Genomic DNA, 27,455 nt, shown 5'->3' on the forward strand with positions numbered 1-27,455 from the left:
CAAATAAATATATTCTTTTAATTAAAGGATACAAAAGGTCATAAAAGTGGTATAATGATGAAAGGGCGTATTGGGGCAGTGGTTCAAAGTTCGGATAAAATAGTGTGTGATGGAAGGGAGGTCTTCTATTCGAATCCAGTTGATGATGATTTTTTTTGTAGAAGTCAGATGTGATAAAATGACAGTCGTCATTTACGTTGATTTCTTTTGTAGAAATCAGACGTGATAAAATGACATTAGTCATTAACGTTGAAACCATTCCAATTTCTTGTATAGAAATTATGAGATGAATGGAATGATCAATAATTTTTTCTAGAAAAATCTGACTAGTTAAAATGACTTTAATCATTGATGTTGAAACCATTCCAATTTCTTCTGTAGAAATTATGAAATGAATGGGATAGTCAATAATTGTTAAAATAACTATAGGAAATGATTTCTTTATAATAATCAGACTCGTTAAAATGACTATAGTAGTTGAAATTGAAATATTCCAATTTCTTAGGCAGAAGTTATGAGATGAATGAGTGTCCATAACAATGTCTTATATAAAAATTTGACCTATCAAAAAGATTTTAACCATGGATGTTAGAATGATTCTAATTTCTTGTGTAGAAATTATGAAATAAAATGGGGCACTTAAAGATTTCTCATGTAGAAATTTAATTTGCTAAAATGACTTTGTCATTTATATTTTGAAGCATTTTAATTTCTTCTATAGAAATTATGTGATTAATAATGACAGAAAATGAAGGTCATATGTATAATGAGATTAAATAAGTTGTTTGTGTTAGAACTTATTCTAATCATGCATTTAAAGAGACACGACTATGTTAGTCGAAATTGTCTTTGCAAAAATTGTCTCGCTGAGAACAATCTACCCAGATTTATTTTGAGAGTGCATATTCGCTTCACGTCGATTATTGTTCAAAACATGGCAATGTAAGTGCTTCGATTAATATATGAAATATATTTGATTATGTGCTAATTGATTATTAATATAAATCATGCATATTAGCTAATAATATGATGATTCATGTTATTCATAATAAGTATGATTATCTAGAAATATATATATATATATATATATATATATAAATTAAGATTTATTTTCTATCTATTTTTATTTTAATAGATAATTTTGAAATTGGTCACAAATAATGTGTTCTTTGATTGACAAAGATTTGTTATAGAATGTTAAAGGTCATCTAATTAGTTAAGAAATGAATAATTGATGACATGAATATTTATTTATATAATTAGTTAGTTTTATATTTGATTAAAGATAAATGATCAACATTCTAATTAAGTGTAATAATTAATATTCTAATTAATTATCATGTATATTTTAAACGGTATTTTTAATGATAAATAAAGTTGTATATATATTTATTTAATAATATATATGACATATTATTTATCGGATTACGATTTATATGTTATTGACTATATATATTATAATTGTTTTGTCATCGTTGTGACTAAAATGAAAGAAACAATAATATATAATATCATATATATGGATATATTAATTTTGGTTTAATATAATATATTTGATATACATTGTTCAATTGCATCATTAAGACTTACTTAATTTGATAATTTTGAAATCAAATAATTACAAGCAAAGTCTTGTTTGATTTGAGAATAATGTGGCAAACGTGCCAATATTGCGGAATGCAAACGTGCAACCGAAAATAAATGTTTAAGCGGCTTCGGCCAAAGATGATTGAAACATTATGATTTCTTTTGTAGAAATAATGTGATATGGTGAATATTTATTTGATTAAATATTCTATTTTTTTATAGAAATTAAGTGTTGAAATAAATATTTTAATTGATTAAATATTTTATTTTCTTATGTAGAGATTATGTGAAGAATGAATTATATATGAATAAACATTCTAATCTCTTGCATAGAAATTATATTTTATTCAATTAAATATTTATGATATAGTTATCTTATTCATTGTATAATAAGTATAACAAAAGAAATTTGTAAAAGAATTGTGTGATAATTTCTTGATTAGAAAATCATTGATTTAAATCATATAAGTGTGATTTAAAAAGGATACCAACACGGATGTGGGGGCAAATATTTTTATTGATTATAACACAAAAATAATTGTGTATATTATGATAAATGTAAAAATATTTTTTTGTTAATGAAATATGTTCTCTATAAAGATAATGTTGCTCAACTTTATAAAAAGAAATAAAATATCAAGAAAATGTCTTGTTTATATTTGTTGAGTTGGTGTTCAAATCGATATTTTAGATTTGAGGATTTTGAAATCAAGAAACGTGTCATATTTTGACAATATTTTCATAAAACTTTGAAGAACCAATGTCTTCAAAAGGATTTTATGAAATAAATGAAAAGGAAAGTTTATAAAGTCTTGATACGACTTATAACTAATGATATGAAAATTTGATCATACTTTTATTAAAAAGTAGATGTGACAATTATATATATGATGAAGACAATGAAAATTATTTCATTACGTGTCTTTTGTACGATATTTCTATCGTTGAAAATTACGATAAAAATGATAAAATCCATTAAGGATATGAATTGCACTAAACGAAATATTATGTTGTTATCAAATAATATATTGATATTATTAAATGAAAGACTTTACGTCTAAAAGTGAATATGTTTACACTTAGAAGTGCAATCTACGTATGGAAATCTTCTAAGAAACTTATAATGGATAGATTAAACGTTATAATCTATAGTTTTGACTTATGTTGAAAAATAAAATATTTTTATGTAAAATATATAATCGTTTACACGATGGCAGAATAGTTCAAAGACATTTTGTCTACTAGTTAGCCAAGTAAACAATATTTCCATAAAAAATTAAATGATAATCATGTACGAATGACTATGCTTCTTATTAGAAGATGTTCCAAGGTTAACTAAAAATGTACCAACATAAATTTCTAATTATTGTGATAGTAATTAGAAATTGGACAAGCTTAGAGTCAATGAAAAGTCTAAACATACACGTCTTAGATATAATGTCATTAAACTATACTCTCTAATGGAGTTATCAAATTTGACTATGTAAGTCAAAGATAACATTGTGGATCCACTAATTAGATTATTGAATATAGAGATAATTTGAAGTCTTTTGAGACATTAGCCTACTATAAGTTGGTATGAAGGAAAACCCAACCTATGCAGACTGGAGATACCAAGAACTAGGTTCAATGGGACAACCTAATTGTACTGACGTGAAAAGTTATTGTTGAGGATTAATACTATAACGAAACAATATATATTTTGACGAGGATAAGCATATCGCTTTTAATGATTCTTTGTGAACAAAGAGATCACCTATGTGAGGGAGAAGTGGGGCCGCTTCGAAAGAATTACACGGCTCAATTCTAGACCCTCTCATAGAACTAGACGCGTGTTTCATGGCCAAAACGGACACAACCATGAGAGCTTGACATGTATCAGGGAGAATTTTATGTGAAAGTGTGTAATCGTTTACACAAAAGGCAGAATAGTTCAAGGACATCGAGTCTACTAATAAGCTAGTAAAGTTATATGCTTTTACAAGGGAAGGTTCAAAGGGTTACACCTACCTATCCTATTTAGAATTCAACTGTTGAACCTTTCACCGGGTTAATCTTTCAATTTCCATTAATGTGGGGGATTGTTGGAATTTTTAAACTAATTTTATAAATTCCATTAATGAATGGAAATTAGAATGTGGGTAATAAAATTATATCAAATTCACATGAAATTCAAACGTGAATTAAATGGTGAAATTTAATCCAAATGTTTTAATTAATTAATTTAAATTAATTAAATAAAACGCCTTGATGACCAATTAACAAAATGTTGTTAATTTGTAGCGTGAATTACATGAGTTTGTTATTATTATTAATTGTTATGATAATTTAATATTATTATTAACAGATTAAAAAAACATGTAACGTGAGTATTGCAAAATAAATGTCTTCATTAATTTTGGCAAACAATTACCCTTCATTAAGAAGAAATATTAAGGCAAATGAAGAGGCAAGCAATGTCAAACGTTGGATCAATTGATGATTTAATTAACTATTTATTATTTCAATAATCTAAATAGTCATTCTATCCCACAACATCCAATGGACAAAAAATACACATCACTTCATCATTTTCATTCTTTCTCACTCTAGAATTCCAAAAGTCTTCTTCTTGTTTTGTGAGTGTTCTTCGAGTTCTTTGCTCGATATTTCCGTTGAAACCCGCTGATAGTTCAAGTACGCTGATGAAGTTCAACGAGTAGTGATTTCAGTGCAGAATCACTACTAGATTCGTTGTACTCTGGGAGACAGCCATCTACGATAAGCTCCAACACAAATGGGAGACGATGGAACTGTTTTAAGGGAAATGTGTCTAACACATGCCTCGAATCAACAATTTATCTGGTGATTTCGTTCTTTGTAACATTGTATTTATTTAATTTTTTGTAACATCATTTATATATATATATTTTTGTTATTTTTCAAGACAAGATTTCTAACACTCACTAGAATTGAAAGCATTGTAATCAGATAATTCATTTACGTTTTAAGTTTTTTAATTTTATTCAGAATGTTACGACTTTAAAATCATTCTAGGCCTGTTTAGAATGATCTTTAAACTCGTGATTTTTTCCAATTTTTGGAATTTTTAATGAAATGACGCTAAGTCATTTTTCCCAAACAAAAAAAATAAGACGCGGTTGTCAAATGTTGAGCTGTAGAACATGGGAAACTTCGACCAACCAAGAAAAGCTTGGTCGATCTTCATTCTTTTCCGGACAAGACTCGAGAGCGAATTCATCTTAAATTATATACCCTAAATAAAACCCTTTAACGAAACTTCCAGTATTATCAAGTATCTTGTCAGAATATCAATTTAAACAAAAATGTTTCTAAAACATGCCTTGAAAATAGTCAAATATATATGTCATAAATACAAAAAGTTCCACCGCAAAGATGAGAATTTTGACTGTGAACTCGATCCAACTTTGTTCATAAGATTGACTTTAATTGCAATTTCGAAACAATTTATAAGCTAAACAAAAAAATTAACAAAAAATCAACGGTGGAAAATGAGGATCACACACACATGAGACAGTTACTCATCAATTTAAACCGCGTATCCTTGTCAATAATTTATCTTAGTTTAAATACTTTGTTGGCGGAAATATTTTAATTTTATTTATTAATAGATATTATTTCCATTGAACTTTGTTTAATTTTTATCTCATCCCCTTTACATTAAACTACACATTGTCTCATTAACTTTAAAATTAATGATTTTTTAAAAATATTTTTTAATGTTTTGTATTATAGTTTATTTTTTAAATAAATATATTTTATTTAAGTTTTTTATATTTAATATTTAGTTTAATAATATATGTCTTTTAAATAATATAAACTATTTTTTATACAATAATATCATACATTAAATTAATAAATATTTATCAAATATTTTAAAACATATTAAATATAACACTAAATAAAATAATTGTTTTTATTTTGATGTTTGGAGATATATATATTATGCTATTATTATTTTAATAGATTTATTTATATATATTATAATAATTTATAATTTTAAAATATATATAAAAAATGTAATTTTTAAATATATTAGTATTTTCTTTTAATATTTTAAATATTTATTAAATAATTATGATAAGAGTTTTTATCATATTAAAAAAAACTTAATATAATATAAAATAAGTTTTACAAATAATTTATTATATTTTTAGATGTTTTAAATATTTATTATATTAATTTTTAATATTAATATATAAAAAAGTGTATAAATATTATTAAATTAAATATTGAATAAAAAAACTGGAAAAAAATCATAAAAAGGTTTAACTTTTAAATTAAATGAAAGATATATTTAGACTTATTTAAGAGTAATGGAGCAAATTCACTCTCAGAATTAAGGTAAACATGAAGAGAGATTAATTATTCCTTTTATTTGTCGTGCCGACGCATAATATGCGCCGGTGATAATGCGTCGGAATAGCTATATTTGTTGTAGTGACATTTAGAGATATTCAGACAAATTATGAAGTTAAATTGAATGACCAATACAATAGGCCGAAAATTCGTTTTATTAGAACCACATGTTAATCAATAAAACCTACGGATCAGTTGAAGAAATAAGAAAACAGTAATTATGTACTTACCTAGCTAAAATTAATCCAAAATTCTATAAAATGAAAACATGAATCAGATGCAAAATCACTCTTACATATACTAAACTTGAATATAAGAAGGTTTCAATCATGGAAGAACAAGTCAAGTTGCAAATACGCCTGGACATATAATGAATTTTTTTGATTAATTTTATTTTATCATGAATAGTCTATTGATCTTAGCATATACATTAGATGCAATGACTTAAAATAGTTATCACCATAAAACATTGCAGGGTGAGCAAGAGATACATTAATTATGAAACATGTTCCTTTATTGATTGACAAATCATTAAAATCCAATAGAAAAAATAATTTTGAATACAATCACAAATAATATACAACAAGAAAACATTATAAATAATATTTTACTGTGGAAAAAATAACAATTATCTTGTAGTTTTGAATCTCGTGATTTCTGTCTTCCTTCCTTCTTCAACTTCATTGATAATATGAGTAAAATGTGCAAGATGGTCACCAAAAATGTAGGAGTCAACATGTCCCAATAAGATGGACAAAGTTTCACAAGTAAATAATTAATGACCTTATTGAATAGATCTATTTTGATTGCAGCAGGATATCTGAGCATTAACTTTATGAAGCCTTCTTTATTTATTGTTTTGTAATCAAAAGCTGCATCAATAAACATAAGTTATAAGCATATTGTATATATATGATCAAGTACTATATAATATAAATAGGTTAAACTACTTACTTGAAATGGGGTTAAAATAGACTGAAATATCTATATTTAGTAATGAATTGGTGGTGGTGGTGGTGGAGAGGAATAGTAATATGAGGGAGGTGGTGATGGTGATAGAGGGGGTGGAGACTTGTAGTAGTAAGGAGGTGGAGGAGATGGTGATGGTGGTGGTGGAGACTTGTAGTAGTAAGGAGGTGGAGGAGATGGGGAAGGTGGTGGTGGAGACTTGTAGTAGTATGGTGGTGGAGGAGATGGGGATGGAGGTGGTGGAGACTTGTAGTAGTAAGTAGGTGGAGGAGATGGGGATGGTGGTGGTGGAGACTTATAATAGTAAGGAGGTGGAGGAGATGGGGATGGTGGTGGTGGTGACTTGTAGTAGTATGGTGGAGGAGGAGATGGGGATGGTGGTGGTGGAGACTTGTAATAGTAAGGAGGTGGAGGAGATGGGGATGGAGGTGGTGGAGATTTGTAGTAGTACGGTGGTGGAGGAGACGGGGATGGGGGAGGAGGTGACTTGTAATAGTAAGGTGGGGGAGGAGACGGAGAAGGTGGAGGAGGTGACTTGTAATAGTAAGGTGGAGGAGGAGATGGTGATGGTGGTGGAGACTTGTAGTAGTATGGTGGCGGAGGAGATGGGGATGGTGGCGGAGGTGATTTATAGTAGTATGGTGGGGGTGGAGATGAAAATGGTGGTGGAGGAGATTTGTAAAAGTAAGGTGGTGGAGGTGACAGTAAAGGTGGTGGAGGTGATTTATAGTAATAAGGTGGTGGTGGAGATGGTGATGGTGGTGGAGGAGATGGAGATGGTGGAGGAGATTTGTAATAGTAAGGGGGTGGAGGATTTGGTGACGGTGGTGGAGGAGATTTATAGTAGTATGGTGGAGGTGATTTAAATGCATAAGTTGGAGGAGGTGGTGGTGATTTATAGTAGTAGACTGGGGGAGGGGGAGGAGGCGATTTGTAATAATATGGTGAAGGAGTAGGCTTTGGCTTAGGCTTCTCACACTCTATCGAAGGAGTCTTTGGGGCATAGGCAAAAGGCTCGGCAGAGAGAACAACTTCATATTCAGTCTTGGACTTCACCTTTAACTTGGCACCCTTAATTCCCCAATGGAGGTTTGTCGGGACATTACATGTCGAACCTTTAGGTGGTGCATGGAGCTTGGCTTTGCATGCCTCAACTCCATATTTCTTGTAATCAAAGCCATCAAGCGTGACTGCAAACTTTCCATTTATCTTAGTTGTACCATAGGCCAAAATTTCTTTTTTACCAACTGTACATGTCACTTCTACTTTAGCACCTGTTCATAAACAACGAATAATATTGTTAAAAAAAAAATTCTTTAACAAAATAAACATAGCAAATGTATAGATCCAACTAGCTATTTATTATAAAATTATTGTGACTTAGTTTTTTAAAATAAATTTTCTAAAGAACTAAATATTACATTTTAAGAAAACAATTAACTCTTTTATTTACTATTAATTAATAACATATAATTAATCCTTTATAAAAATATGAGATATTAATGTATTAAGAACTATACAAAATAAATTATTTTGTAAAACAACAAGTATCAAATAGTAAATTAATAGAAAAATAACAAGCGAAGTGTTTGTCACATGATAAATGATGTAAATAACAATATGGTTACCTTTGAGATGTTTCTTGTCATGAGATTTCTTTGGGTATGTCCAATCATAGCATTTATAACAGTAAACTTTTCCAACAACTTTTACGACCATAGGACGGTAAGAGTGAGGAGGATAGTAAGAAGTGGGTGGTGGAGACTTGTAATAGTACGAAGGAGGAGGTGGTGATTTATAAAGGTAGGTTGGAGATGGAGGGGGTGGAGAGTTGTAATAGTAAGGCTTTGGTGGAGATTTATATGGAGGAGGTGGAGATTTGTAAATGTAAGGTTTTGCTAGAGATGGGGATGGAGGAGGCGGGGATTTGTAGTAATATGGTGGTGGAGGAGATGGTGACGGAGGAGGAGAGGACTTGTAGTAGTATGGAGGAGGAGGAGATGGTGAAGGTGGAGGAGGGGACTTGTAGTAGTATGGAGGAGGAGGAGAGGGTGAAGGTGGAGGAGGGGACTTGTAGTAGTATGTAGGAGGAGGAGATGGTGAAGGTGGAGGTGGGGACTTGTAGTAGTACGGAGGAGGTGGAGATGGTGAAGGTGGAGGTGGAGATTTGTAATAGTACGGTGGAGGAGGAGACGGAGATGGTGGTGGCGGAGATTTATAATAGTATGGTGGAGGTGGAGACGGGGAAGGAGGAGGTGGAGATTTGTAGTAGTAAGGTGGAGGAGGGGAAGGTGAAGGCGGTGGAGGAGACTTGTAGTAGTAAGGTGGAGGAGGGGAAGGTGAAGGCGGTGGAGGAGACTTGTAGTAGTAAGGTGGAGGAGGGGAAGGTGAAGGCGGTGGAGGAGACTTGTAGTAGTAAGGTGGAGGAGGAGACGGGGAAGGAGGCGGTGGAGATTTGTAATAGTATGGAGGAGGTGGTGATGGAGAAGGTGGAGGAGGTGATTTGTAGTAGTAAGGTGGAGGAGGTGAAGGAGACGGCGGTGGTGGAGAGTTGTAGTAGTAGGGTGGAGGAGGAGATGGGGAAGGAGGTGGTGGAGATTTGTAATAATATGGAGGAAGTGGCGATGGAGAAGGTGGAGGAGGGGATTTATAATAATAAGGTGATGGTGGAGATGGGGATGGTGGGGGAGGCGACTTATACTCGTAAGGGGGAGGTGGAGAAGCGTAGACGTAAGGGTCGGCAGAAACCGAAGTATTTAAAAGCGTCGCTAAAGCCATAGCGAGAAGCAAATGTGGCCGGAGACGGCCGCCACCTTGAGCTCTCATGGTGGTGGATAGAGAGCTCTCTATCTTGTACTCTAAAAGAGAGATAGTGAGTTATGACTTGGGAGAAAAGGATGTGATCAAGTAGGTTTTTATAGGAAGCTAGTAAGGAGTGTTTAAGTCTTTGTTTTAATTAGTTTGATTAATAATGTGTAAATGTGATGGCTCTCCAGCTGGAAATAACAATAATGTTCCTTCCTCAAAGGCATTAAAAATAACGATTGAAATTGATTCCCCAATTGAATTCATATAAATTTTTTAGTCGGTAGATGTTCATAAGAGAATAAGTCACCTGCTACCATTTTCAACTTAATCGATAATATTAAATCCAATTAATAAGTTTCATCAAACCTATTCTATTCTTTAATAAATCCCACTACTCATGCATATCTATATAGTTGGATAAGAATATGTAGTTAAATTAAATTGGGCAAGCATAAAGGCAAGGGAATGTGGTTTCTTCTTAGTTGTTGAATTGTATGGTATGGTATTGTAATTAATTTAATTTAATTTAATTGATGGAAAAATTATATTTGAAAATGTTATGTTACATATTGACATTATTGGGTGTTATTTCTTAATATATGAAATTCCATGTGCAAGCAATAAGTGAAGATGGTTCGAGGCTAGGCTTTTCTACCTGCATTTTGAGGGCATCAAAGGAAAACAAATCATATAATTTATTCACTTCACCTCAATAAAAAGAAAGATGTGATTAATTTAATTAAATTTGAATTCTTCATTATTGATGCATGGAAATAATTTCTTGTATCTCTAACCAGCATGTGGAATGTGGATGGCAGCAAATTAAGTAAAATGATACCTCATATTTATGTACATACCTCCATCTTCTTAACAAATAATATATAGAAATTATCAAATAAATTTATATTTCATGAGGATGTTTATTTTAGTAAATACATGGATGGAGATGATAAAATTATAAAGTGTTTTTTAATTTTAACGCCGAAGACAACCAGTGTGCGTGAAAAAGAAAACGTTATTCAAACAAACCATTACAACAAATTATTGTTTTATATTGTGAATGTTAATTGGATGTGTTTTGTTTGAGTTTATTGTATGATTTGAGATTATGGATTTTTTTCCCTAAAGATTGTAAATATTTTGATTGTTGTCCAAAAACGATAGATCTTTTACAATGTAATCTGATCGATCATTTTCTAAAATAATTTTTTTTCTTTCTATAAAACAATTTCAACAAATTATAAAGATATTCACAACTTTAATCAACTAAGATTTTTATGGCAAGGTTAAGAATGAAGTCATGTCCCTATTTAAATTATTAAATACAGATGACTGAATATTAGTATATTATAATATAAAATTGAAACTGTTTGTCCCTATATCTTAAACCCAGCTAAATATGATATCATTATCTTTGTCTTCATATCTTCAACCTAAAATTGATTTCAGTATCCTCTTTTATTGCAATAATTATATTAGGCTTGAATATATACTAGACCTTAATCATGAGTTGATCACATTAGTATCTTATAAATTTGTTCAATAGTTTTTGATGAATTTAATTGGAATAAAGATCAAATAAAACATTATACATCCATATTAAACTTAAAGTTGATTCCATCAACTCATTAAACTTGTAAAAATAAATTAAATAGAAGGAAACGCAGTATGCAAGAATAGGAGATGAAAAGTTTAGACTCTTCACCTGTTTAAGTTCAATCTTGGATCAATTCCAAGTTCTCAAATCCAAAACCTGTATCAGCTCAAATGAAAAACTCTATATAACATACGTAAATTTAAGTAAAATTCGTTAAAATGTGATATCGAAGAACATTATGATTTCACAAAAAAATATAGTTAGATTTTATAATCAATACCAACTACAATATACTGCCCTTTCGAAATATTTTAGATGACAGAGTCCAAAACAAAAATTGGTAATCCAGACATAAGAAAGTGCATTGCATTTTATCAAGATCACATACAAAATGTGATCCCAAATGGTAAGGGAAAATCAAATTGATTGTTGTATATTTATTTATGTGTACTAACTAGTTAGATCGATCAAGATTAAGAAAAGACTTGCATTATTACATTTATTTCAACATCTTCCACACGATCTCATGTGAAATATTGGACACTCTAAATTCAGATATAGTTAAAATAAGACTCATGTAACAAGAAGGTATGAGCTGGTCTTTAAAAAAGATTCTTAAACTAAGAAGCGATATTGTAGATCTTTATGACATCCGGCTAGGGGACGGGAAATGCACTCTATTCTAGCACGACCCCTGGTTTGAAAACAGCCTATCATCCACAAGGAGGAGTTTCAAAATACCCGCATCAGAAGAGACTGCACAGAAGCGAAAATCAGAGACATAAAAGACGGAAATTAGGACTCACTCCTGAGAAGAAATCCAGAAGGACAGGATACTTGATCATATAAGTAACATACAACTACACGATAGACCGGATATTCATGAATGGAAATCTGAGGACAATGAGAAGCTGGTATCGAAGAAAATATGGGAGGTAACCTGGGAAAAAGCACAGAAAGTAGAATGGGCTCCTCTTGTATGGTCAACAATGATTATCCCTAGACACCAGTTCATCCTATGGCTCGCCTTCTGGGAAAGACTCAACACTCGTGATCGTATCAGCAAGTATATGAGCATCCCGGACACGAACTGTCTTCTATGTAGAGGAAATGAAGAAACCATAGATCACCTGTTCGGGAGCTGCTGTATTGCTTTAGAGCTTTGGGACAGATTCTATAGAAGCCTGGAGCTGATCAGTTCCCCGAGCGAATAGAATGAAATCAAAGATGCAGCACTACTCACAGCCAAGGGAAATAGATTTGCAACAAGCGTGTTCAAGTGCGGCTTTGGAGTAGTGGTGTATAACATTTAGCAAGAACGGAATGCAAGGGTATATGACAGAACCCGCAGGAGCGTTAAAGAGTTATGGAAAGATATTGTATCGGATTGCAGCGCCCTCGCGAGAACATGGACAAGAATTCCAAGCACGGAGCAGAACTGGAATATCTGTAGAACTGGAATATACCATTTTTTAAACTCACTAGAATTGAAAGTATTGTAATTAGATAATTCATTTATGTTTTTAGCTTTTTAGCTTTTACTTAGAATGTTACGACTTCAAAATCATTCTAAGCCTGTCTAGAATGATCTCTTAAACTCGTGGTTTTTTTTTTCCATTTTTGGGAATTTTTAATGAAATGACGCTAAGTCGTTTTTCCCAAAAAAAAATAAGACTCGATTATTAAGGCAGTAGCGGAATAGGAGGAAAGAAAGTCAAATGGACCGCTCTCTAAAAACCAAAGGACGAGGGAGGCATCGACTTGAAGAACTGTATCGAGTGGAATAAAGCTCTCACCTTCAAGCATCTTTGGGCTTTGGAGCGCAATCAGGAGTCACTATGGATCAAATGGGTGTATACGAGATTTATGAAATACGAAACCAGCATTTGGACCTGCAAAATTCATGAAGGTTTGAGCTGGTCTCTGAAAAAGATTCTTAAACTAAAAAGCGATATTGCATATCTTTATGACATTCGCAAGGGGACGGGAAAGACACTCTATTCTGGCATGACCCATGATTCGAAAACCAGTTTATCATCCACAAGGAGGAGTTTCAAAATATCTGTATCAGAAGGGACTACGCAAAAACGAAAATAAAAGACATTAAAGACAGAAAAATTGGGACTCACTCCTGAGAAGAAATCAAGAAGGACAAATGATACTTGATCATATAAGTAACATACAACTACACAACAGACCGGATATTCATGAATGGAAAGATGAGGACAATGGGAAGCTGGTATCGAAGAAAATATGGGAGGTAACCCGGAAAAAAACGCAAAAAGTAGAATGGGCTCCTCTTGTATGGTCAATGAAGATTATCCCTCGACACCAGTTCATCCTATGACTCGCCTTATGTGAAAGACTCAGCACTCGTGATCGTATCAACAAGTATATGAGCATCCCGGACGCGAGCTGTCTTCTATGTAGAGGAAATGAAGAAACCATAGATCACCTATTCGGGAGCTGTTGTATTGCTTCGGAGCTTTAGGACATATTCTATAGAAGCCTGGAGTTTATCCGTTTCCTGAGCAAATGGAATGAAATCAAAGATACGACACTACTCAAAGCTAAGGGAAATAAATTTGTAACAAGCGTGTTCAAGTGCGGCTTTGGAGTAGTGATGTATAAAATTTGGCAAGAACGGAATGCAAGGGTATATGGAAGAACCCGCAGGAGCGTTGAAAAGTTATAGAAAGATATTGTATCGGATTGCAGCGCCCTCGCGGGAACGTGGAGAAGAATTCAAAGCACGGAGCATACTTGGATATCTACAGGAACTGGAATTTACCATTTTTTGAACTCGCTGTTGGAAATTTTAAACTAATTTTATAAACTCTATTAATGAATGGAAATTAGAACGTGGGTAATAAAATTAAATCAAATTCACATTAAATTCAAACGTGAATTAAATGTTGAAATTTGATCCAAATGTTTGAATTAATTAAATTAATTAATTAAAATACCTTTATGACCAATTAACAAAATATTGTTAATTTGTAGCGTGACTTACATGAGTTTGTTATTATTATTAATTGTTATAATAATTTAATATTATTATTAACAGATTAAAAAAACATGTAACGTGAGTATTGCAAAATAAATATCTTCATTAATTTTGGCAAACAATTACCCTTCATTAAGAAGAAGTATTAAGGCAATTGAAGAGGCAAGCATTGCCAACCGTTGGATCAATTGATGATTTAATTAACTGTTTATTATTTCAATAATATAAATAGTCATTCTATCCCACACCATCCAATGGACAAAAAATACACATCACTTCATCATTCTCATTCTTTCTCACTCTAAAATTTCAAAAGTTTTCTTCTTGTTTTGTGAGTGTTCTTCGAGTTCTTTGCTCGATATTTCTGTTGAAACCCGGTGATAGTTTAGGTGCCCTGATCAAGTTCGACGAGTAGTGATTTCAGTGCAGAATCACTACTAGATTCGTTGTACCCTGGGAGACAGTCATCTACGATAAGCTCCAACACAAATGGGAGACGATGGAAGTGTTTTAAGGTAAATGTGTCTAACTCATGCCTCGAATCAACATTTTATCTGGTGATTTCGTTCTTTGTAACATTGTATTTATTTAATTTTTTGTAACATTATTTATATATATATTTCTGTTATTTTTCAAGACATGATTTCTAACAATCTTAAAACAGTTTCATGTGCTAAATTATTTAGTAGTTTGTGCCATCGAAATTTTTGTCTTTGATGTTTCAGGAATACGAATTATGATGTTATAAAACAGATGATGACTTATTTCGACAAGATAAAGTTGTTCATCTAAAGGAATAAGACGGATCTACAAATAAAGATAAGTCTTTATTGTATACAAATAATGTTTTTTATTATTAATATTATTTGTATGAAAGCTTACTTTTATAAGCTAATATATGTTGATGTAGATATATATTCTAAAATAAAAATAAAAATGATGTATATTCATTGTACAAACATTTTTTAGAAAATAAATTTAAAAACAATAATTTATTTTATTTTTACTTGAATGTTTGTTGGTTATTAAAATTATTATTAATAATAAATGAAAAAAAAGTAACTAAAGAGTTAGTTTTTAATTTTCAGAAATAAATTAATAATAGTATTTAAAATTAATTATAATTGAAATATATTGTTTCAGTTTTAAAATAATTAATTATAATATATGTATTCTTAAATTAATTAAGAGTTGATAATTAATAAGAATGTGGTATAATGATTATTAAATAAGGAAAGATAATCTATTTATTTATACAATATTTTATGTACTATATTTTATTATAGTATTAAGATATCATTTTAAAATGTGTGTATATATTTGTTTGTTGACAGAGTTGAGTCAAAGAAATAAATATATTCTTTTAATTAAAGGATACAAAAGGTCATAAAAGTGGTATAATGATGAAAGGGCGCATTGGTGCAGTGGTTCAAAGTTCGGACAAAATGGTGTGTGATGGAAGGGAGGTCTTCTGTTTGAATTCAGTTGATGATGATTTTTTTTTTGTAGAAATCAGACGTGATAAAATGACATTAGTCATTAACGTTGAAACCATTCCAATTTCTTTTATAGAAATTATGAGATGAATGGAATGATCAATAATTTTTTCTAGAAATCTGACTAGTTAAAATGACTTTAGTCATTGATGTTGAAATCATTCCAATTTCTTCTGTAGAAATTATGAAATGAATGGGATAGTCAATAATTGTTAAAATAACGATAGGAAATGATTTCTTTATAGTAATCAGACTCGTTAAAATGACTATAGTCGTTGAAATTGAAATATTCCAATTTCTTAGGCAGAAGTTATGAGATGAATGAGTGTCCATAACAATGTCTTATATAAAAATTTGACCATCAAAAAGTTTTAACCATGGATGTTAGAATGATTCTAATTTCTTGTGTAGAAATTATGAAATAAAATGGGGCACTTAACGATTTCTCATGTAAAAATTTAATTTGCTAAAATGACTTTGTCATTTATATTTTCAAGCATTTTAATTTCTTCTATAGAAATTATGTGATTAATAATAACAGAAAATGAATGTCATATGTATAATGAGATTAAATAAGTTGTTTGTGTTAGAACTTATTCTAATCATGCATTTAAAGAGACACGACTATGTTAGTCGAAATTGTCTTTGCAAAAATTGTCTCGGTGAGAACAATCGACCCAGATTTATTTTGAGAGTGCATATTCGCTTCACGTCGATTATTGTTCTAAACATGGCAATGTAAGTGCTTCGATTAATATATGAAATATATTTGATTATGTGCTAATTGATTATTAATATAAATCATGCATATTAGCTAATAATATGATGATTCATGTTATTCATAATAAGTATGATTATCTAGAAATATATATATATATATATATATATATATATAAATTAAGATTTATTTTCTATCTATTTTTATTTTAATAGATAATTTTGAAATTGGTCACAAATAATGTGTTCTTTGATTGACAAAGATTTGTTATAGAATGTTAAAGGTCATCTAATTAGTTAAAAAACGAATAATTGATGACATGAATATTTATTTATATAATTAGTTAGTTTTATATTTGATTAAAGATAAATGATCAACATTCTAATTAAGTGTAATAATTAATATTCTAATTAATTATCATGTATTTTTTAAACGGTATTTTTAATGATAAATAAAGTTGTATATATATTTATTTAATAATATATATGACATATTATTTATCGGATTACGATTTATATGTTATTGACTATATATATTATAGTTGTTTTGTCATCGTTGTGACTAAAATGAAAGAAGCAATAATATATAATATCATATATATGGATATATTAATTTTGGTTTAATATAATATATTTTATATACATTGTTCAATTGCATCATTAAGACTTAATTTGATAATTTTGAAATTAAATAATTACAAGCAAAGTCTTGTTTGATTTGAGAATAATGTGGCAAACGTGCCAATATTGCGGGATGCAAACGTGCAAGCGAAAATAAATGTTTAAGCGGCTTCGGCCAAAGATGCTTGAAACATTATGATTTCTTTTGTAGAAATCATGTGATATGGTGAATATTTATTTGATTAAATATTCTAATTTCTTTATAGAAATTAAGTATTGAAATAAATATTTTAATTGATTAAATATTTTAATTTCTTATGTAGAGATTATGTGAAGAATGAATTATATATGAATAAACATTCTAATCTCTTGCATAGAAATTATATTTTATTCAATTAAATATTTATGATATAGTTATCTTATTCATTGTATAATAAGTATAACAAAAGAAATTTGTAAAAGAATTGTGTGACAATTTCTTGATTAGAAAATCATTGATTTAAATCATATAAGTGTGTGATTTAAAAAGGATACCAACACAGATGTGGGGGCAAATATTTTTATTGATTATAACACAAAAATAATTGTGTATATTATGATAAATGTAAAAATAATTTGTTTCTAGAGAAATATGTTCTCTATAAAAAATAATGTTGTGCAACTTTATAAAAAGAAATAAAATATCAAGAAAATGTCTTGTTTATATTTGTTGAGTTGGTGTTCAAATCGATATTTTAGATTTGAGGATTTTGAAATTATGAAACGTGTCATATTTTGACATTATTTTCATAAAACTTTGAAGAACCAATGTCTTCAAAAGGATTTTATGAAATAAATGAAAAGGAAAGTTTATAAAGTCTTCATATGACTTATAACTAATGATATGAAAATTTGATCACACTTTTATTAAAAAGTAGATGTGACAATTATATATATCACGAAGACAATGAAAATTATTTCATTACGTGTCTTTTGTACGATATTTTTATCGTTGAAAATTACGATAAAAATGATAAAATCTATTAAAGATATGAATTGCACTAAACGAAATATTATGTTGTTATCAAATGATATATTGATATTATTAAATGAAAGACTTTACGTCTAAAAGTGAATATGTTTACACTTAGAAGTGCAATCTACATATGGAAATCTTCTAAGAAACTTATGATGGATAGATTAAACGTTATAATCTATAGTTTTGACTTATGTCGAAAAATAAAATATTTTTATGTAAAATATATAATCGTTTACACGAACGCAGAATAGTTCAAAGACATTTTGTCTACTAGTTAGCCAAGTAAACAATATTTCCATAAAAAATTAAATGATAAACATGTACGAATGACTATGCTTCTTATTAGAAGATGTTCCAAGGTTAACTAAAAATGTACCAACATAAATTTCTAATTATTGTGATAGTAATTAGAAATTGGACAAGCTTAGAGTCAATGAAAAGTCTAGACATACACGTCTTAGATATAATGTCAATAAACTATACTCTCTAATGGAGTTATCAAGTTTGACTATGTAAGTCAAAGATAACATTGTGGATCCACTAATCAGATTATTGAATATAGAGATAATTTGAAGTCTTTTGAGACATTAGCCTACTATAAGTTGGTATGAAGGAAAACCCAACATATGCAGACTGGAGATCCCAAGAACTAGGTTCAATGGGACAACCTAATTGTACTGACTTGGAAAGTTATTGTTGAGGATTAATACTATAACGAAACAATATATATTTTGACGAGGATAAGCATATCGCTTTTAATGATTCTTTGTGAGCAAAGAGATCACCTATATGAGGGAGAAGTGGGGCCGCTTCGAAAGAATTGCACGGCTCAATTCTAGACTCTCTCACAGAACCAGGCGCGTGTTTCATGGCCAAAACGGACACAACCATGAGAGCGTGACATGTATCAGGGAGAATTTTATGTGAAAGTGTGTAATCGTTTACACAAAAGGCAGAATAGTTCAAGGATATCGAGTCTACTAATAAGATAGTAAAGTTATATGCTTTCACAAGGGAAGGTTCAAAGGGTTATACCTACCTATCCTATTTAGAATTCAACTGTTGAACCTTTCACCGGGTTAATCTTTCAATTTCCATTAATGTGGGGGATTGTTGGAATTTTTAAACTAATTCTATAAATTCCATTAATGAATGTAAATTAGAATGTGGGTAATAAAATTAAATCAAATTCACATGAAATTCAAACGTGAATTAAATGGTGAAATTTATTCCAAATGTTTGAATTAATTAATTTAAATTAATTAATTAAAATGCCTTGATGACCAATTAACAAAATGTTGTTAATTTGTAGCGTGACTTACATGAGTTTGTTATTATTATTAATTGTTATGATAATTTAATATTATTATTAACAGATTACAAAAACATGTAACGTGAGTATTGCAAAATAAATGTCTTCATTAATTTTGGCAAACAATTACCCTTCATTAAGAAGAAATATTAAGGCAAATGAAGAGGCAAGCAATGTCAACCGTTGGATCAATTGATGATTTAATTAACTGTTTATTATTTCAATAATCTAAATAGTCATTCTATCCCACAACATCCAATGGACAAAAAATACACATCACTTCATCATTTTCATTCATTCTCACTCTAGAATTCCAAAAGTCTTCTTCTTGTTTTGTGAGTGTTCTTCGAGTTCTTTGCTCGATATTTCCGTTGAAACCCGGTGATAGTTCAAGTACGCTGATGAAGTTCGACGAGTAGTGATTTCAGTGCAGAATCACTACTAGATTCGTTGTACCCTGGGAGACAGCCATCTACGATAAGCTCCAGCACAAATGAGAGACGATGAAACTGTTTTACGGGAAATGTGTCTAACACATTCCTCGAATCAATATTTTATCTGGTGATTTCGTTCTTTGTAACATTGTATTTATTTAATTTTTTGTAACATTTATATATATATTTTTGTTATTTTTCAAGACAAAATTTCTAACACTCACTATAATTGAAAACATTGTAATCAGATAATTCATTTACGTTTTTAACTTTTTAGTTTTATTCAGAATATTACGATTTTAAAATTATTTTAGGCCTGTCTAGAATGATCTCTTAAACTCGTGGTTTTTTCCAATTTTTGAAATTTTTAATGAAATTACGCTAAGTTGTTTTTCCCAAACAAAAAAAATAAGACGCGGTTGTCAAATGTTGAGCTGCAGAACATGGGAAACTTCGACCAACCAAGAAAAGCTTGGTCGATCTTCATTCCTTTCCGGACAAGACTCGAGAGCGAATTCATCTTAAATTATATACCCTAAATAAAACCCTTTAACGAAACTTCCAGTATTATCAAGTATCTTATCAGAATATCAATTTAAACAAAAATGTTTCTAAAACATGCCTTGAAAATAGTCAAATATATATGTCATAAATACAAAAAGTTCCACCGCAAAGATGAGAATTTTGACTGTGAACTCGATCCAACTTTGTTCATTAGCTTGACTTTAATTGCAATTTCGAAACAATTTATAAGCTAAACAAAAAAATTAACAAAAAATCAACGGTGGAAAATGAGGATCACACACACATGAGACAGTTACTCATCAATTTAAACCGCGTATCCTTGTCAATAATTTATCTTAGTTTAAATACTTTGTTGGCGGAAATATTTTAATTTTATTTATTAATAGATATTATTTCCATTGAACTTTGTTTAATTTTTATCTCATCCCCTTTACATTAAACTACACATTGTCTCATTAACTTTAAAATTAATGATTTTTTTAAACTAATTTTTAATGTTTTGTATTATAGTTTATTTTTTAAATAAATATATTTTATTTAAGTTTTTATATTTAATATTTAGTTTAATAATATATGTCTTTTAAATAATATAAACTATTTAGTATAATAGATTTATTTATATATATTATAATAATTTATAATTTTAAAGTATATATAAAAAATGTAATTTTTAAATATATTAGTATTTTCTTTTAGTATTTTAAATATTTATTAAATAATTATGATAAGAATTTTTATCATATTAAAAAAAACTTAATATAATATAAAATAAGATTTACAAATAATTTATTATATTTTTAGATGTTTTAAATATTTATTATATTATTTTTTAATATTAATATATAAAAAAGTGTATAAATATTATTAAATTAAATATTGAATAAAAAAACTGGAAAAAAATCATAAAAAGGTTTAACTTTTAAATTAAATGAAAGATATATTTAGACTTATTTAAGAGTAATGGAGCAAATTCACTCTCAGAATTAAGGTAAACATGAAGAGAGATTAATTATTCCTTTTATTTGTCGTGCCGACGCATAATATGCGCCGGTGATAATGCGTCGAATAGCTATATTTGTTGTAGTGACATCTAGAGATATTCAGACAAATTATGAATGACCAATACAATAGGCCGAAAATTCGTTTTATTAGAACCACATGTTAATCAATAAAACCTACGGATCAGTTGAAGAAATAAGAAAACAGTAATTATGTACTTACCTAGCTAAAATTAATCCAAAATTCTATAAAATGAAAACATGAATCAGATGCAAAATCACTCTTACATATACTAAACTTGAATATAAGAAGGTTTCAATCATGGAAGAACAAGTCAAGTTGCAAATACGCCTGGACATATAATGAATTTTTTTGATTAATTTTATTTTATCATGAACAGTCTATTGATCTTAGCATATACATTAGATGCAATGACTTAAAATAGTTATCACCATAAAACATTGCAGGGTGAGCAAGAGATACAATTATGAAACATGTTCCTTTATTGATTGACAAATCATTAAAATCCAATAGAAAAAATAATTTTGAATACAATCACAAATAATATACAACAATTAAACATTATAAATAACATTCTACTGTGGAAAAAATAACAATTATCTTGTAGTTTTGAATCTCGTGATTTCTGTCTTCCTTCCTTCTTCAACTTCATTGATAATATGAGTAAAATGTGCAAGATGGTCACCAAAAATGTAGGAGTCAACATGTCCCAATAAGATGGTCGACAAAGTTTCACAAATAAATAATCAATGACCATATTGAATAGATCTATTTTGATTGCAGCAAGATATCTGAGCTTGAACTTTATGAAGCCTTCTTTATTTATTGTTTTGTAATCAAAAGCTGCATCAATAAACATAAGTGATAAGCATATTATATATATGATCAAGTACTATATAATATAAATAGGTTAAACTACTTACTTGAAATGGGGTGAAAATAGACCGAACTATCTATATTTAGTAATGAATTGGTGGTGGTGGTGGAGAGGAATAGTAATATGAGGGAGGTGGTGATGGTGATAGAGGGGGTGGAGACTTGTAGTAGTAAGGAGGTGGAGGAGATGGTGATGGTGGTGGTGGAGACTTGTAGTAGTAAGGAGGTGGAGGAGATGGGGATGGTGGTGGTGGAGACTTGTAATAGTAAGGAGGTGGAGGAGATGGGGATGGAGGTGGTGGAGATTTGTAGTAGTACGGTGGTGGAGGAGACGGGGATGGGGGAGGAGGTGACTTGTAATAGTAAGGTGGGGGAGGAGACGGAGAAGGTGGAGGAGGTGACTTGTAATAGTAAGGTGGAGGAGGAGATGGTGATGGTGGTGGTGGAGACTTGTAGTAGTATGGTGGCGGAGGAGATGGGGATAGTGGCGGAGGTGATTTATAGTAGTATGGTGGGGGTGGAGATGAAAATGGTGGTGGAGGAGATTTGTAAAAGTAAGGTGGTGGAGGTGACAGTAAAGGTGGTGGAGGTGATTTATAGTAATAAGGTGGTGGTGGAGATGGTGATGGTGGTGGAGGAGACTTGTAATAGTACGGTGGTGGTGGAGGAGATGGAGATGGTGGAGGAGAAGATTTGTAATAGTAAGGGGGTGGAGGATTTGGTGATGGTGGTGGAGGAGATTTATAGTAGTATGGTGGAGGTGATTTAAATGCATAAGATGGAGGAGGTGGTGGTGATTTATAGTAGTAGACTGGGGGAGGGGGAGGAGGCGATTTGTAATAATATGGTGAAGGAGTAGGCTTTGGCTTAGGCTTCTCACACTCTTTCGAAGGAGTCTTTGGGGCATAGGCAAAAGGCTCGGCAGAGAGAACAACTTCATATTCAGTCTTGGACTTCACCTTTAACTTGGCACCCTTAATTCCCCAATGGAGGTTTGTCGGGACATTACATGTCGAACCTTTAGGTGGTGCATGGAGCTTGGCTTTGCATGCCTCAACTCCATATTTCTTGTAATCAAAGCCATCAAGCGTGACTGCAAACTTGCCATTTATCTTAGTTGAACCATAGGCCAAAATTTCTTTTTTACCAACTGTACATGTCACTTCTACTTTAGCACCTGTTCATAAACAACGAATAATATTGTTAAAAAAAAGTTCTTTAACAAAATAAACATAGCAAATGTATAGATCCAACTAGATATTTATTATAAAATTATTGTGACTTAGTTTTTTAAAATAAATTTTCTAAAGAACTAAATATTACATTTTAAGAAAACAAAAAGATAAACTAGAAAACAATTAACTCTTTTATTTACTATTAATTAATAACATATAATTAATCCTTTAAAAAAATATGAGATATTAATGTATTAAGAACTATACAAAATAAATTATTTTGTAAAACAACAAGTATCAAATAGTAAATTAATAGAATAATAACAAGCGAAGAGTTTGTCACATGATAAATGATGTAAATAACAATATGGTTACCTTTGAGATGTTTCTTGTCATGAGATTTTTTTGGGTATGTCCAATCATAGCATTTATAAGAGTAAACTTTTCCAACAACTTTTACGACCAAAGGACGGTAAGAGTTAGGAGGATAGTAAGAAGTGGGTGGTGGAGACTTGTAATAGTACGAAGGAGGAGGTGGTGATTTATAAAGGTAGGTTGGAGATGGTGGGGGTGGAGAGTTGTAATAGTAAGGCTTTGGTGGAGATTTAGATGGAGGAGGTGGAGATTTGTAAATGTAAGGTTTTGCTGGAGATGGGGATGGAGGAGGCGGGGATTTGTAGTAATATGGTGGTGGAGGAGATGGTGACGGAGGAGGAGGGGACTTGTAGTAGTATGGAGGAGGAGGAGATGGTGAAGGTGGAGGTGGGGACTTGTAGTAGTACGGAGGAGGTGGAGATGGTGAAGGTGGAGGTGGAGATTTGTAATAGTACGGTGGAGGAGGAGACGGAGTTGGTGGTGGCGGAGATTTATAATAGTATGGTGGAGGTGGAGACGGGGAAGGAGGAGGTGGAGATTTGTAGTAGTAAGGTGGAGGAGGGGAAGGTGAAGGCGGTGGAGGAGACTTGTAGTAGTAAGGTGGAGGAAGGGAAGGTGAAGGCGGTGGAGGAGACTTGTAGTAGTAAGGTGGAGGAGGAGACGGGGAAGGAGGCGGTGGAGATTTGTAATAGTATGGAGGAGGTGGTGATGGAGAAGGTGGAGGAGGTGATTTGTAGTAGTAAGGTGGAGGAGGTGAAGGAGACGGCGGTGGTGGAGAGTTGTAGTAGTAAGGTGGAGGAGGGGAAGGTGAAGGCGGTGGAGGAGACTTGTAGTAGTAAGGTGGAGGAGGGGAAGGTGAAGGCGGTGGAGGAGACTTGTAGTAGTAAGGTGGAGGAGGAGACGGGGAAGGAGGCGGTGGAGATTTGTAATAGTATGGAGGAGGTGGTGATGGAGAAGGTGGAGGAGGTGATTTGTAGTAGTAAGGTGGAGGAGGTGAAGGAGACGGCGGTGGTGGAGAGTTGTAGGAGTAGGGTCGAGGAGGAGATGGGGAAGGAGGTGGTGGAGATTTGTAATAATATGGAGGAAGTGGCGATGGAGAAGGTGGAGGAGGGGATTTATAATAATAAGGTGATGGTGGAGATGGGGATGGTGGGGGAGGCGACTTATACTCGTAAGGGGGAGGTGGAGAAGCGTAGACGTAAGGGTCGGCAGAAACCGAAGTATTTAAAAGCGTCGCTAAAGCCATAGAGAGAAGCAAATGTGGCCAGAGACGGCCGCCACCTTGAGCTCTCATGGTGGTGGATAGAGAGCTCTCTATCTTGTACTCTAAAAGAGAGATAGTGAGTTATGACTTGGGAGAAAAGGATGTGATCAAGTATGTTTTTATAGGAAGCTAGTAAGGAGTGTTTAAGTCTTTGTTTTAATTAGTTTGATTAATAATGTGTAAATGTGATGGCTCTCCAGCTGGAAATAACAATAATGTTCCTTCCTCAAAGGCATTAAAAATAACGATTGAAATTGATTCCCCAATTGAATTCATATAAATTTTTTAGTCGGTAGATGTTCATAAGAGAATAAGTCACCTGCTACCATTTTCAACTTAATCGATAATATTAAATCCAATTAATAAGTTTCATCAAACCTATTCTATTCTTTAATAAATCCCACTACTCATGCATATCTATATAGTTGGATAAGAATATGTAGTTAAATTAAATTGGGCAAGCATAAAGGCAAGGGAATGTGGTTTCTTAGTTGTTGAATTGTATGGTATGGTATTGAATTTAATTTAATTTAATTTAATTTAATTTAATTTAATTTAATTTAATTTAATTTAATTTAATTGATGGAAAAATTATATTTGAAAATGTTATGTTACATATTGACATTATTGGGTGTTATTTCTTAATATATGAAATTCCATGTGCAAGCAATAAGTGAAGATCGTTCGAGGCTAGGCTTTTCTACCTGCATTTTGAGGGCATCAAAGGAAAACAAATCATATAATTTATTCACTTCACCTCAATAAAAAGAAAGATGAGATTAATTTAATTAAATTTGAATTCTTCATTATTGAAGCATGGAAATAATTTCTTGTATCTCTAACCAGCATGTGGAATGTGGATGGTAGCAAATTAAGTCAAATGATACCTCATATTTATGTACATACCTCCATCTTCTTAACAAATAATATATAGAAATTATCAAATAAATTTATATTTCATGAGGGTGTTTATTTTAGTAAATACATGGATGGAGATGATAAAATTATAAAGTGTTTTTTAATTTTAACGCCGAAGACAACCAGTGTGCGTGAAAAAGAAAACGTTATTCAAACAAACCATTACAACAAATTATTGTTTTATATTGTGAATGTTAATTGGATGTGTTTTGTTTGAGTTTATTGTAGGATTTGTGATTATGGATTTTTTCCCCTAAAGATTGTAAATATTTTGATCGTTGTCAAAAAACGATAGATCTTTTACAATGTAATCTGATCGATCATTTTCTAAAATAATTTTTTTTCTTTCTATAAAACAATTTCAACAAATTATAAAGATATTCACAACTTTAATCAACTAAGATTTTTATGGCAAGGTTAAGAATGAAGTCATGTCCCTATTTAAATTATTAAATACAGATGACTGAATATTAGTATATTATAATATAAAATTGAAACTGTTTGTCCCTATATCTTAAACCTAGCTAAATATGATATCATTATCTTTGTCTTGATATCTTCAACCTAAAAATGATTTCAGTATCCTCTTTTATTGCAATAATTATATTAGGCTTGAATATATACTAGACCTTAATCATGAGTTGATCACATTAGTATCTTGTAAATTTGTTCAATAGTTTTTGATGAATTTAATTGGAATAAAGATCAAATAAAACATTATACATCCATATTAAACTTAAAGTTGATTCCATCAACTCATTAAACTTGTAAAAATAAATTAAATAGAAGGAAACGCAGTATGCAAGAATAGGAGATGAAAAGTTTAGACTCTTCACCTGTTTAAGTTCAATCTTGGATCAATTCCAAGTTCTCAAATCCAAAACCTGTATCAGCTCAAATGAAAAACTCTATATAACATACGTAAATTTAAGTAAAATTCGTTAAAATGTAATATCGAAGAACATTATGATTTCACAAAAAAAATATAGCTAGATTTTATCATCAATACCAACTACAATATACTGCCCTTTCGAAATATTTTAGATGACAGAGTCCAAAACAAAAATTGGTAATCCAGACATAAGAAAGTGCATTGCATTTTATCAAGATCACATACAAAATGTGATCCCAAATGGTAAGGGAAAATCAAATTGATTGTTGTATATTTATTTATGTGTATTAACTAGTCAGATCGATCAAGATTAAGAAAAGACTTGCATTATTACATTTATTTCAACATCTTCCACATGATCTCATGTGACAAATTGGACACACTAAATTCAGATATAGTTAAAATAAGACTCGGTTATCTGGGCAGTAGCGAAAGAGGAGGAAAGAAAGTCAAATGGACCGCTC

The 27,455-nt window shown here is 31.0% G+C and overlaps 2 protein-coding genes across 2 annotated transcripts; both read right to left on the bottom strand.

The window, feature by feature from the left end:
• Positions 1-6,957: 6,957 nt before the first annotated feature.
• LOC124921823 (extensin-2-like) lies at positions 6,958-9,783 on the bottom strand. Its single transcript, XM_047462524.1, has 2 exons — positions 8,565-9,783; positions 6,958-8,210 (listed from the first exon to the last, which is right to left on the bottom strand). The coding sequence occupies exons 1-2, from the start codon at positions 9,760-9,762 to the stop codon at positions 6,958-6,960; spliced, it is 2,451 nt and encodes an 816-aa protein (XP_047318480.1). The 5' UTR covers positions 9,763-9,783.
• Positions 9,784-22,445: 12,662 nt separating this feature from the next.
• On the bottom strand, positions 22,446-25,241 carry LOC124921361 (extensin-2-like). Its single transcript, XM_047462011.1, has 3 exons — positions 24,404-25,241; positions 23,918-24,016; positions 22,446-23,544 (listed from the first exon to the last, which is right to left on the bottom strand). Exons 1-3 carry the CDS (start codon positions 25,209-25,211, stop codon positions 22,451-22,453), a joined length of 2,001 nt encoding a protein of 666 aa, XP_047317967.1. The 5' UTR covers positions 25,212-25,241; the 3' UTR covers positions 22,446-22,450.
• Between the last annotated feature and the right edge of the window lie 2,214 nt (positions 25,242-27,455).

The sequence above is a fragment of the Impatiens glandulifera genome, chromosome 1, assembly GCF_907164915.1.
Source record: "Impatiens glandulifera chromosome 1, dImpGla2.1, whole genome shotgun sequence".
Lineage (NCBI taxonomy): Eukaryota > Viridiplantae > Streptophyta > Magnoliopsida > Ericales > Balsaminaceae > Impatiens > Impatiens glandulifera.

What these genes read in the sequence shown, in the direction of transcription:
- LOC124921823 (XM_047462524.1), bottom strand. Translation starts at nt 9,762, where the DNA reads ATGAGAGCTCAAGGTGGCGGCCGTCTCCGGCCACATTTGCTTCTCGCT. An exon ending in TGACAAGAAACATCTCAAAG is followed by an intron (nt 8,211 to 8,564) that starts GTAACCATATTG and finishes GTTTATGAACAG; the next exon opens with GTGCTAAAGTAGAAGTGACA.
- LOC124921361 (XM_047462011.1), bottom strand. Translation starts at nt 25,211, where the DNA reads ATGAGAGCTCAAGGTGGCGGCCGTCTCTGGCCACATTTGCTTCTCTCT. An exon ending in ACCATACTATTATAAATCTC is followed by an intron (nt 24,017 to 24,403) that starts CGCCACCACCAA and finishes CTCCTAACTCTT; the next exon opens with ACCGTCCTTTGGTCGTAAAA. An exon ending in TGACAAGAAACATCTCAAAG is followed by an intron (nt 23,545 to 23,917) that starts GTAACCATATTG and finishes GTTTATGAACAG; the next exon opens with GTGCTAAAGTAGAAGTGACA.